Consider the following 14,411-nt stretch of genomic DNA (forward strand, 5'->3'; position numbering starts at 1 on the left):
AGGTGGAAAGAAGACCAGAAAAATGGATTTACAATGACTGATGAAAATTTAATAAAGCAGATTAGAAATCAGGGACCAGCACATATTAAACGGATATATCTTGCATTGATAGAGATTGACTCGGAAACAGAGCTTGTTAAGGATTGTATGATTAAATGGGCCCAAAACATCCAGGAAGTTATTACAATGGACACATGGGAAAAGATTTGGGTGAGGAACGTAAAATTTACTCAAGCTCAAAATCTAAGAGAGAACTTTTACAAAATGTTTTATAGATGGCATCTAGATCCTAAAAAGCTTGCAAGTATGTATCCGAATTATCAGCCTAAATGTTGGAGGTGTGGTGATGAAGATGCAACATATTTTCACATATGGTGGACATGTAAGAAGGTTAAGGCTTTTTGGATAAAAGTCTGGTGGAATATGCAGAAGATTTTTAAACAGAGGATAAAGTTTTGTCCGCAACTTTTTTTGTTGGGAATAATTGCAGACGCTACAGTTGTGGACACCTGTTCTGAACCAGCCCTCTTCTCGCACCCCTAATCAAAGGAAGAGTCTGGAAAGCGTCCAAGATCAAAAGGCTTCTGCCAAGTTTTAATTACACTGTTACAAAAATACAAGAGCTTGACTTCTCAAACGAAAAAGTTGCTTTCAGCAACTAGCCCCTCCCCAAACACTTCTTTTATAGAGAGCTCAGGGCGTGGTCTCCCTGTGCCTCCTCCCGAGGAGTCCCATAGCCTTCCTTTGTTTGTCCCTGCTCGTCTGCCTCCTGCGTCGGGCGTCCTTGAACAGGGCCAGCTGTGGGTCATCATCCTCCGCACTCTCGGGCTCACACAGCTGAGAAGAGGTTCCCGGCTGAGGACTCTGCAAAGTCTCCAAATCATCATCAGCCGGTTCGTTTCCCTCCTCCCCCACATCTGAGTCCTCCGATACATCGGACCCGGCTGTCGGGCCCACAGGCTGGCCCTGAGTCACAACAACACCAAGCTGATGTTGAACTTAATTACGGCAGCAAGACTTTTGATAGGCCAATATTGGAAGAAAGAGGAACTGCCGACCATAGAAGAGTGGACTTTAAAGGTTTCCGACCTGGCAGAGATGGCGAAGATTTCGGCCTATTTGAAAGATTATTCGCAAGAACGTTATATTATGGAATGGAGAAAATGGATTGAGTTTATCCAGAACAAGTATAGGGTTAAGAAGTTTTATGTAGCATTCGAATAAGTCTTCTTTTGTTTTTTTTTTGTTTTTTTTTATTCTAGTTTCTTATATATATTTAATATTGTTAAGGTGTGTCTTATCCTATATAAGCTAGAGAGTGATGGATTTTAGAATTTATAGTTGTTAGTATATGGTTGTTTATGATTGCCTTTTTATATATATATATACCTTGTATTTAGCTCTGGGAAGTCGGGGGGGGAGGGGGGGGGTGGAGGGAGGGGAGAAGGGAGGGCGGTTGGGGGGAGGTAGGGGGGGGAGCAGGGAGGGGGAAGGGGGGTTTTTTAAAGGAAAACTGTATTTTAAAACTTTTCAATAAAAAAAAAATTCTGAAGAATATCATGATTCTATGGCTGCGTTTGGGCTGGTAGGAACATTGAATATTTTGCAAAAGCATCCAGGCATCATCATGATCATTCTGCTACAGAAGCTGTCAGTTCACAAAATGGCTACCAAGATGGCAAAGAAGTCAGCCTTACAGGTATATATCTTATTTCTGATTACACACCTGATTTATCAGATATGTATAGTATTCATTCAAATAATTTCACAAAGCTTGAACTGACGTTTAAAACTTCCATATACAGATTAAAATGACTACCTCCAATGCAAGGAATGCTCCTGCCATCCCTTTCTTGAAATATGTATCACATAGTCTCATAAGAAAGGTTCAGCCATATCCTTGCCAATTTTCACTTTCCCAAGGAATGCACTAATTGTCTTTTACCTGCAGCATTCATTGTGTACATATTTTCCTAGACAAGGATAAATAGTTTCAGAATTGTCAATCATAATCATTAGGTTAAAGCACAGAAAACATGGAAAATGTCACCCAGGTCCTAGGTCAATCATAATCATTAGGTTAAAGCACAGAAAACATGAAAAATGACACCTAGGTATGGCTTTTTAGCCATTTTTGACCAATAAAATAGATTCTTCTAATGTTTAAGAACTCTCGCCAAAAAAAAAATTTGTGATCTGATTTACTACGTATAGGTACAAATGTAAATGTGACTTGGTTTAGGGATTATTTTTTTTAAAAAATCATGAATATTATATAGCAACTATTTCCTTTTCCTATGCATTTTTAAGGTTGTTTTAATAAATCTCTATTTTCTTGTTTAACACAGCTTACGTATTTTATATATATATGTTTATAAACACAACTGTATCATCTGACTAGATATAGCCTCTTATTGGATGGGTGTGTGTGAATAAGGGGAAAATAATGGCAAACAGCCCAAGGCAGGTCATTTTAAGCAATGATATGAATATACTCATGTCAAACATGAGTAACAAGGATCATAGTCATCACCTCTGTTAACACCCAAGAACAGGATCCAATTCTCAAGCAGGCAAACTTCCTTTGCTTTTTTACACATGCATGAATTACTCTGTTGAATTTAGTAGACAAAGAATCCTTTAACTTTCATTCCTAATCCCTCTTATCAAGGTATAAGTGCTGTGAGAATCACTTAAAATGCACACCTGGTGAAGGACCAGAACTTTAAAGAAAATCTTATTATTATTCTGACACAAACAGTGAATTAATCTGGGTGATAAATATTCCTTCTGTGGTTGTTGTCGTTGAGCTCCAATATACAAAGTAAGAATATACTGTACACATTGGAAGGCTGCTCAGTTTGGTTTAGAAAAACAAATGTGCCAATGGTTTACCAATGTTTAAGAAGCTCACTAAACTGTGAAGAATAAAAGAAAGGAAAGACAGAAATGTGGCCCCAAAACTTTTAACTAGTATTGCTGTTGAAAGTGTAAGATGCTGATTATTAAAGAAAAGGGCTGAATACCATGATCTGAAAACAATTCACAAGAAAGACTTTTTGGACTTTGTAGGAACATTAGCTGCTATATATTAAAGCAGTCCTTCTTTTGCAGGTTTCTTTATCACTGTAAGAAAAAAGCATTGTAATCACATCTCTAAATATGTGGTTGCTTTAAAGAATCAACTCATTAAAGTAACTGCATTTTTCTCATATTCATGTGAAAGTCTGAAAAAAGGTAGACTGCATTAATCTAAAGTGTGGGGTGAGAAAGGTTATAAACCCTTCAGAGTCATTTTGAAGCATACACCATCCTACTAAATGGTCATAGTAAATGCTTATTTGCTTCCAACTTTTGTTCGGAGTACTTGTATTCAAAGTGTTAAACCCAAATATCTAAAGAAGATTTTTGTTGCTTACAATATCTTATACTATGTTGAAATTTGCAGGGAAGGCTCACCTTCAATTTCTTTGGCTAGAACAAGGTCACTTAAACAAAACTTCTATGAATGCTGAAATGGTCTTTCCATTCATGCTTGGCTAGCTTTGATGCTGCTATGTGAATGTCATGTTGAAACTTATTGGTTTGTAGACAATTAAGAATTTGATATTATTTGATATTTCAAATGTCATCAAATTTACCTACCATCAAGTATTAAATACTGGAAGCAATAAATGGTGTTAATTTTCCAATAACTTTGGATACAAGTATGTAGCAGTTTTGGTTGGATGGACAATATTACAATCTAAATACAACAGAATTCTAGTATCTCTGGAAACAATTATATCTGTTACAAAGTTATGAAATGTAATATCTAAAAAGAGATTCAATTCTTTTTCCCATGCTAAATTGACTTACAAATTGGGGAAAGGATGGTGATATGGGAAAAACAGGGAAAAAGTGGGGATATTGGCTTAGGATCAATTGATAGATGACGAGAATGCATTTTTAACATATGCTGTGCTAAGAGCCAAATATCATCTATTGTATCAGATGTAACTCAAGAGGCAATATTTACAGCTACAACATTGGTTAACAACACTGTTTGAATGAACAGCATTTTCATTATCTTCTTATCTAATCTCTATTACCTGAGATATTAGAATAAGTGTTCAAATCTTTTAAAATAAAAAAATACTATTAGTTTCTATAGATATTTCCTATCAATGTCAATTTGATATGAGTAAAGAATTTCTATATTGTCTAGACAATGGGAAAGTGTCTTAACTTTTATACTGGAGTGTCAATAAATAACACCCTTCAAGATTTAAGACACACTGAGATCAAGAAGAATTAATTTAGGCCCATTGATTTAAAAAAGGGAATTCTAAGATCCAATCCTTTGGGCACAGGGAAGAGGCCCATGTAAACCATGGAAAAGAGGACTTTAGAAGGTGCTCCTGGCTGCCTCCACATGCATGTGTAGGCACTATCGCTTTGCTTCATTTTTTTCCAGGCTCTTTTTAAAGGATTTGCATAGTGCTAGTGTATTATTGTGGCTTGCATGAAAAGGTGTCTGTAAGTGCTTTACTACAACTACAGACAGTCCACCAGTAAAGGCCATTTGCTTAGTAACTGCTCTTTGTTACGATGGTGTTGAAAAAAGTTACTTATGATCGGTCTTTATACTGACGAGTGTCGCAGCCTCCCTGCAATCATGTAGTCAGGATTTATGCACTTGATAAAATGCCTGTATATATAGGTTCGCCTGGTGCGCCAGTTGCGGCCCTATCTAAGCCGGGATGATTTGTGCACGGTCACTCACGCGCTCGTGACCTCTCGTCTAGACTACTGCAACGCTCTCTACATGGGGCTTCCCTTGAGGACCACCCGGAGGCTCCAACTGGTACAGAATGCAGCCGCGAGAGTTGTGTTGGGAGTCTCCCGATACTCCCATGTGACACCTCTGCTCCGTGAGCTGCATTGGTTGCCGGTTGTCTTCCGGGTGAGATTCAAGGTGCTAGTAATGGTGTTTAAAGCCCTTCATGGCATGGGGCCGGAGTACCTCAGGGAACATCTGCTGCCGGCATCAAGCTCCCTGCGCCCTGTGCGTTCCCACAGAGAGGGCCTCCTCAGGGTGCCACCAGTCAGAGAATGCCGTCTTGTGGCCCCCAGGGGGAGATCCTTCTCTGTGGGCGCCCCGGAGCTATGGAACCAGTTACCGGTTGAGCTCCGGACGGCGCCCGATCTGCGCTCCTTTCGCCGCGATCTGAAAACATACTTGTTTGAGCAAGCCGGCCTGGCATGAGGGGGATTGGTGGGGTTTTTTATCATTTTTATTGGGTTTTTATTATGTATTAACTGTATTTTAATCGGGCATGTATTTAATTATCTTTTAATTTTTGTACATTTCTGTGTTTTATTCTTGCCCTGTACACCGCCCTGAGTCCTCAGGGAGAAGGGCGGTATAGAAATATTAATAAATTAAATTAAATTAAATATATGATGACTGCAGCATACTGGGGTCACATGATTGCTATCTCTGATCTTCCCACTAGCTTCTGATTCATGTAATGGCCGCAGCAATGGAAGGTTGTAAAATCGGTCTCAGTCATGTGATGACTCATTTAACAACTGCATAGCTTAGTGATGGAGGTTCCAGTGCCAATTGTGGACATAGGACAAGGTCTACCTTTATTAGTAATGAACTCTCTTTCAAAGGAAACCGCTCAATCACAAGTCTGATAGTCACCCTTTGGGTCACAGTTAAATTAATGGCCTCTACAAGTCAATGATTCATGTTTCCTATATAATTCTTGAATTATGAATGCATTTAAAATGGACTTTAAAACTATTGTACCATTTCTTCCAAGAATTGCTAAAGGTCAATACATTATGCATTCATTTTCTGGATTTCTGAATTATTTTTACTACAAATATTGTACATTTGCATTCTAAGAGATAAGGAAAGTTTTTTTCCCCATTTGTCTAAGTTTGAGGACATTTTAAGTCAAACTAATTTATCTCGTGTTCTGAACGATGAAAAATGGTGCACATGAAATGTTTATAATCAAGCTGAGAGCCTGAGACAAAGACAATTGAATACAGATTACGTAATAAAAAGGAGGTAGCTATTAGGTTAAAGACACCATTTATAATTATCAGTGTGAGAAAATGTTTCTCAAGAAGATTCAAGAGTGGGGAACACAACATTCCCAGATGCTACAATATAACTGATGTACAGTGTAGACCAACAACATGTATACAAAAATGTCTTAGTAATTTACAGATTCTTAAGCAGTTCTGACAGCGGAAGCCCTATCGGAATGAACAGAGTTTGGGCTATAGGATCACTAAGGATCAGAGCCTTATTAAGATGCATTTACTTGTCCAATTACCAAAACAGCAGGAGATCATTAAATTTTCTAGTTAGCAGACACAGCAATGTTAATTTCTTAATGTTGCCAAGGCTATTTCTTGGCATTTTGCTTCTACACTTTCTTCTAGCAAAAATTCATAAAGTAAAAACTAAGCATGAGAAAACAGGGTAGATGCATTTAAATAGAATACTCTTATCTTGGTGACAGTTATTTGTAGTGTTCAATATTCATGAGGATATTGAGAAATGACCACTAGACAGGGAATCTTACTCTGTCTCAGGTAGTTTATTGAGTAATCAGGAGAACTGTACTCCCTTTAATGTTTGTAAGTAACTTTAAAAAAGGTGAATTTTTACTATCCTCAATGGAACTTGCAATATAGTTAGAAACAGAAGGATAGAGCTATGATATAAAAGGAAAAACTAATGAAAAATGTGGAAGCAGGAAAAAAATTCCGTTCTCTTTATTCACACCCTCCCCACACAAACACCAGTCATTTTTATATCCAACTTCTAAGTTGGATTGTTGCTGTAGAATGCTGGTCTAAATTAACTGCTCCATTAACTCGTCATTCTTATGTTCAGAAACACGTACATGTTGAAACATAGTCTTTTGCTTCCTACTACGTCCGTCTCCTTCTACTGTACAGTTGGTATTCAACATACCAAATGAACACCTGCTCCCAACCAAGTCTTTTTAATCCCTCACCTATATTTTATAGTCCTGCAGTTGCAATCTGGTCCTAAATCAACCTAAATCCTTCTCTTGACTAGATGCACTGTATTCTCCTCAGTTAAATTTATTTTATCTACTATTTTGAAATGGAAGGGTAAGAAATAGATGCCTTTTCCTTATTCTTGTTTATTTAAGCTGCTGTTGGAATTGACTAATTAAAGGGATTTTTAGAATCGTAATACTATAAACAAAACAAACTGGTTTAGAATTATTAAGCAACATTTAAAATGCATTTGAATAAACTTAAGTAACTTAGGTGCCAACTGATCCTAAGCTACAGCTCAGATAAATAAACGTGAAATACTGTAGAGGTCTTAACTTACTAAGGCTTCCAGATACAGTAAATAAAGAGCTTAAGTCTCCGATATACAGTACTCTCAAATAAGTGGATTTCATTGCTTGCATTTAAAAGAGGAAATGCAGCAGAGAAAAAGAAATACAAGGTTTAATTTTGATTACAAAAGAAACTTGCAGGTGCAGGCTGTAAAGACATGCCAATGCTCTTGTGAGATGTTAAGGGTCTCTTGTCTTGCGTTTCAAATGCTATGCCATACAAAACCCATGTCATAACTCTTTTCAAGTAGTTACCACAGATCTTGTCATTAAAGGATATCACTAGAAAAATCCAAAAGAAACAATCAAGGAATACCTTTAGAAGGAGAAACTCAAAGGTCATGAAGTAGTGAATAAGCTTTAAAGTTTTCAAAACTTTGCTCACTTTCTGTCTTCTCAGTTGGTCCCAGTAAAGATATTACCTTGGTTGGGGTGGGTAACTATGGCAACTTTACAACCATGCTGACTCAAGAATTCTGGGAGTTGAAGTCCACAGGTCACAAAGTTGCCATAGTTGCCCTCCCCTAATCTTGGACTATCTTTTGTACTTTGCCCTATGTGTTAAGAGTAACTTCTGTTATGCTTGCCTTATTGCATTTATTTATATAATTTTAAAGTAATACCACAGAAGGGTTTCTTTCATTACATATGTCAATCTAAAAACCTCCATTCCATTTTTCAAATATATCCATCATCGCTTGGAGACTTCCTTGGGATGGAGGCTAATTCAGAGGACCTCTGCACCAAATCCATGCAGGTGACTGCTTCAGAGATCAGTCTGCTTTTTTGGTACTGACAAAGTAAGATGGATCCAAGAGCTGTAGCAACCAAAGCTGATGATGTAGCAGCAACAGCTGTTCTGCAAATGCATTCTCAGTTGAGATGAATGGTTCTTCCTACCTTGTTTGATGAGTGATTGACAGCCGTTTGTTTGTTAGAGCCAGATTAAAGTGCCATTCACCATCCTTGAGCTGAGAGAAAACATGTTGTTTCCCTGGTGATTAGTATTCCATTACAGATACAAGGTTGGCAAATGGCACTATTCTGATGTAAGATGAATAAGGTTAAGTTAAGGTCAAGGACTGATGAATGCCCTTGGGTTTGGTTCTCTCCTCTCATCAAAATCTAATATCAAGTGAGAAAGCATCCAAAACTATCGATAAAAATAATTAATCAAATAAACTACTACTAGTAGCAATCTATTTGATGTGTACCCTTCCTTGCTGCAGTGAACACACAAGTTAATATTTATCTTGTGATAAATAGATTTGCTTGAGAGCCACATATAGACAGAATAACAGAGTTGGAAGGGACCTTGGAGGTCTTCTAGTCCAACCCTTTGCTCAAGCAGGAGGCCCTATGCCATTGCAGACAAATCTGTTCTTAAAAACCTCCAGTGTTGGAGCACCCACAATCTCTGAAGGCAAGGTTCCATTGATTAATTGTTCTCAAGGATTAAACATAAGGGATATTATAGAATAATCCAATCAAAGATTTTTTTTTTGACATTGAGAAGCTGGCTGTCACATTCAAATCTTGAAATAGTTATACAAGAATCCTCAGATTGGTTCTTAAGTTAGGAAGAGACCATTCCACATGAGGAGTCCTAATTATCAGAGGTACAAATCTATGAGCTGAAAAGTACAAGGTGGGAAATATTAGAAAAGAGTATCTTGAAAATTGGGGGGACTTTCCTTTGCTGGACCTATCTACAATAGATGGTCATCTCTGAGAAATGCAACAGCACATCCTATAAGACAGCTTCTGCACTGAGCAGGACATATGCTTATTTCACAATCCACATTCAGCTTCACCATCCTAAGCGTGAACTATAATTGGGTAAAGGAATAAATCTAAACACATTTATTTACTTACATCTCTCCTGGGAAAAGTTCCTAGTAGCTTGAATTCCTCCCAAGGGTATCCCTTGGAAGCTACAAAATCAAAGACGACCTGCAGCTTGCTACTGGCCAGGAAACGCCGTTCAAAGAATTCTCCACTGGGTGTTCGGATACGTAGTTTACTAACTGATTCGGTGCTCTCCTGTTTTGGTTCAGGAGGTAATGCCTGCTCTAAAGAGAGTCTTATAGCCTGAGGAAAGAAAGAAAAAAAGCCATGTAGAGATCAGCAGTTGCTTCACTGTTAATTCTGTTATTTTGTAAATACGAATAGTATTATAAAAATAGGCTGACAAGAGTACGCTTTGATTAATTTTTGCTCATCAGTCTGCCAGAGGCTGAATTGGATCATTTCTCCAAAATGGTGGATTTCTTTCATTTCTATGAAGCTCTCTAGGTTTCTGAGAAGGTACGTAACCTGTTCTTGACTCAAATTTTGTAATAATATCAAATTTCCACACCGTATCAGTTTTTTTTAAAAAAAATCTGTTCATTTTGAGGGCTAAAAAAAAGAAAGGAGTCAACTCTATGCTTTTACTTCCTAGACTTTCCAATTCTCAACAAGAGAGGGGCATGAGTTGGCTCATTGACCTATACTCCCTGCCTTTTACAGAGGTTCAAATCTAAGAAATAAATTTCAGTGAGATTATCATTTCCAACATTATATAAATGGTTACTAGCTTTAAGAAAGCTTTCTAAATGATGATTGGCAGGCCTGACCCTCACCTTAATTACCTTTATTTAAAGTAGTTTATATTTCCAGTTCAAATTTTGCAATGACAGTAGAAGATTTTGCTCTGTTATGAATATTGCCACTGATACTTAAATGACACCACTAGGTAAATAAAATGTCATGATAATGGTCATGACACTTTGATCACACAATCAAAGTCTTAACCCTTTAAATATGCACCCACACATACAAAATGGGCAGGGCTTTGCATGATCTTGACTGCCATGCTGACTTTTTTTACTCATGATTGCCATTAGATAAGTGGGAAATATCTTTCCCTTTGTCTAGATAAATTATAAGGGTAAACTTTCTTTTTATTTCTAATGTCTAAGCCACTTTTTTTAAAAGAAAAAATGTTCTCCAAGTATTAGGCTGTCTTCCTGTTTTTGAAGTTCATTTCCACACAACAGTTCTATAATTTACATCTCAATAACATATTCATCTTTATTCATTTCTTAATAACAGCTAAAAAACAACTAATTAAAATAAATCCTTCTCTTATAACACATTATTAAACCAATAGTTTGCTGCATAGCAGTGATAGTAATTTAATTGTTGAACAGAAAGGACTTAGGAAATCTTGATTGAGTGAATAATTGCAAAGTGCCAAATTGCCCTTTAAAGCATAAAAATCAAAACCATTAAATATTTAGACAGATATATTAATTTATTAAAGTCCCGTAACCTATTCACAGATTTTTTTAACGAAAGAGCAAAGTTTTCAACATCTAATTCAACATCTAAGAGCAAAGTTTTCAACATCCGATCATCATCTCCTGCGGCTGGTCTTCCGTTTTGCCTCCCCCCGCCGTGGGTGTGTGGAACCAGTTAGATGGTACCGCCCCAGATGCTTAATGGATTCCGCGAGATTCCAGGCAGCGCTGGGGTCCCCACCTGCCTCCCCCACTCACAGCTCGGCAGATGCCTTAGTGGAAGCTTGGGAAAGGGCGGCCACTGAGGCTCTTGACCGAGTTGTACCCTTGCGGCCCCTGACCCGATGCAGATCCCGTCGAGCTCCATGGTTCTCCGCGGAGCTCCGGGAGATGAAGCGCCGGAGACGGGGCCTAGAGAGCGGTTGGAGGTCCAGCCGATCCGAATCCGACCGATTGCGACTAAGAACCCATATTAGGTCTTATCTCGCTGCGATAAGGGTGGCGAGGTCCAATCACTTCGCTACCCTTATCGCGTCCGCAGATAATCGCCCGGCCGCTCTGTTTAGGGTGACTCGCTCCCTCCTTAATCAGGAGGTGAGGGAGGAACCCTTGCAGGGTCGTGCCGAGGAGTTTAACAATTATCTGTCGGACAAAATCACTCAGATTCGGACCGGTTTGGACTCCGACTGGGCAGAGTCTGGCGATCAGGATGCGGGTGGTCTTGTCGATATCATTTGGGAAGAGTTTGATTCTGTGACTCCGGAGGAAGTGGACAGGATTATGGGGAGACTGAGCTCCACCACATGTTTATTGGACCCGTGCCCTTCCTGGCTGGTTTATGCAGCCCGGGAGAGGACACGCACCTGGTTCCAGGCAGTTATATCAGCTTCTTTGAGTGAGGGTAGCTTCCCTGCCGTCTTGAAAGAGGCGGTGGTGAGGCCCCTCCTCAAGAAGCCTGCCTTGGACCCAGATGTATTGAACAACTTTCGTCCGGTCTCCAACCTTCGCTTTCTTGCGAAGGTTGTTGAGAGTGTGGTGGCGCATCAGCTCCCCTTGGTCCTGGATGAAGCGGATTATCTAGACCCGTACCAATCGGGTTTCAGGCCCGGGCACAGCACGGAGACGGCATTGGTCGCGCTGGTGAATGATCTCTGGAGGGCTCGGGACAGGGGTCATTCCTCTGTTCTAGTCCTATTAGACCTCTCAGCGGCTTTCGATACCATCGACCATGGTATCTTGCTGCGGCGTCTCAGGGGATTGGGAGTGGGAGGCACGGTATTACAGTGGTTCTCCTCCTATCTCCAGGGACGCTCGCAGTCGGTGTTGACCGCGAGGTCTCTCATTTGTGGAGTTCCTCAGGGGTCGGTCCTCTCGCCTCTCCTGTTCAACATCTATATGAAACCGCTGGGTGAGATCATTCGTGGCTTTGGAGTTGGGTATCATCAGTATGCTGATGATACCCAGCTTTTTCTTTCTACCCCAAACCACCCCAGTGATGCCCTCAACGTGATGTCCCGTTGCCTGGAGGCGGTTCGGGTCTGGATGGGGAGGAACAGACTTCGACTCAACCCCGACAAGACCGAGTGGCTTTGCATACCTTCATCCCGGGTCTATTCGGATATTCCATCTCTTTCGATGGGGGGTGAATTATTACCCCCCGTAGATAGGGCTCGCAACTTGGGAGTCCTCCTAGATTCACGGCTTACCTTGGAAGATCACATGGTGGCCGTGACTAGGGGGGCTTTCGCCCAGGTTCGCCTGGTGCGCCAGTTGCGGCCCTATCTAAGCCGGGATGATTTGTGCACGGTCACTCACGCGCTCGTGACCTCTCGTCTAGACTACTGCAACGCTCTCTACATGGGGCTTCCCTTGAGGACCACCCGGAGGCTCCAACTGGTACAGAATGCAGCCGCGAGAGTTGTGTGGGGAGTCTCCCGATACTCCCATGTGACACCTCTGCTCCGTGAGCTGCATTGGTTGCCAGTTGTCTTCCGGGTGAGATTCAAGGTGCTAGTAATGGTGTTTAAAGCCCTTCATGGCATGGGGCCGGAGTACCTCAGGGAACATCTGCTGCCGGCATCAAGCTCCCTGCGCCCTGTGCGTTCCCACAGAGAGGGCCTCCTCAGGGTGCCACCGGTCAGAGAATGCCGTCTTGTGGCCCCCAGGGGGAGATCCTTCTCTGTGGGCGCCCCGGAGCTATGGAACCAGTTACCGGTTGAGCTCCGGACGGCGCCCGATCTGCGCTCCTTTCGCCGCGATCTGAAAACATACTTGTTTGAGCAAGCCGGCCTGGCATGAGGGGGATTGGTGGGGTTTTTTATCATTTTTATTGGGTTTTTATTATGTATTAACTGTATTTTAATCGGGCATGTATTTAATTATCTTTTAATTTTTGTACATTTCTGTGTATTATTCTTGCCCTTTACACCGCCCTGAGTCCTCAGGGAGAAGGGCGGTATAGAAATATTAATAAATTAAATTAAATTAAATTAATTTGTCTAGACATAAATTTGGACCAAAATGGGTTACCTAGTTATGAAAATATATATCAATGAAATAACTTCAAGTCAAACTGTTTTGTTAGTGCTTTCAAAACAAAAATATTTCTTTAAAATGTTGTTTTGACAATGTTAATGAATTTTTAAATGTCCAACATTTTTCAGATTCCTCCATTGAGCTAGATTTTGACTTATTCATTCTTAATAGTGGGATCTTTGAAATCAAGCAATGGAAATTTAAAAAGACTATACAGCTTATATCTGATTGATTTGCAAGTATGGTTAAAACCGGATTCAATGAATTTAAGATTAGGATATACCTAGATTTGAAAATGAAAAGTTAGTGTTATTAAGAACAATCAAATATCAACAGGACAAACATAAACACCAGCAAAAAGTGTACAAATAAGCATGTCCAAAAGCTATACGCACGTACTACAGATTAGAACTTTCGTCTTTGTGCCTCCACACTTTTGATGTTTTTAAGCTCCAAAATCATATCTTACAAAGAAATACCTAAGAACAAGAACCCAGACAGAGCAGCTGTAGAAAATACCCTCTGCAAAGATTTTATATGTATTATATCAAATGAGCCAACAAGTAACAAATAATGTACATCTGATCTGGGAGGTTAATGTGTTGCTATGTGGCAGGCATCATTTGCAATCCACGCATTCAACTGTTAGACATTAAGGAAGGAGAGAAAGTAGAGACACTTCTCCATTCCTTCCAGAGACTTTAATAAAATCCACTGGAAGCTTTCTTGGTGTCTGATTGGAAAACAGGAGTTTGGCAAGTGAATTATACAAAGCAGATAAGAAAAAACAAAAAGAGGAAAAGAGAAAGGAAAAGACTGCCGTTTCCTAAGTGCTGCTGATAGATTACTTTTCATTTCCGGAGTACTGCTGACTACCCCATTGTATCTGATTACAGCATGGTCCTTGTTGACCTACCTGAGACGGCTCAGGGAGGTATATAAGGAATCCAGTTTCCAGAAACAGTTTTGTGTTTGCTCATAGGTTCAGTCAGCAAACAGGGAAGTTTTCATAGGAAAGTGGCTAATCAAAAGAGGAAGCTCAAACCGATATGAGGGGTGGTGGTGGTGAGGGAATCACGGTGTGTACAATGTTTGTTTTCCTGGCTGAAGAAGATCCAAAATACACCTGCAAGTGCAATCTTGTTTTCTTCTTGAAAGAGACAGTTAAATGGCATAAAAAAAGTGTCTCCACACCACAACACAT

At 39.9% G+C, this 14,411-nt stretch overlaps 1 protein-coding gene across 2 annotated transcripts in view; it reads right to left on the bottom strand.

The window, feature by feature from the left end:
* Window positions 1–14,411, bottom strand: part of FAF1 (Fas associated factor 1) — a 222,531-nt gene that overhangs the window by 11,128 nt on the left and 196,992 nt on the right. For both annotated transcript variants that reach the window (XM_083359601.1, XM_083359602.1), the window contains exon 18: window positions 9,264–9,479. In XM_083359601.1, the coding sequence (XP_083215727.1) occupies window positions 9,264–9,479 (216 nt within the window). The remainder of the gene's footprint in view (window positions 1–9,263; window positions 9,480–14,411) is intronic.

The sequence above is a fragment of the Vipera ursinii genome, assembly GCF_947247035.1.
Source record: "Vipera ursinii genome assembly, chromosome: 3".
Lineage (NCBI taxonomy): Eukaryota > Metazoa > Chordata > Lepidosauria > Squamata > Viperidae > Vipera > Vipera ursinii.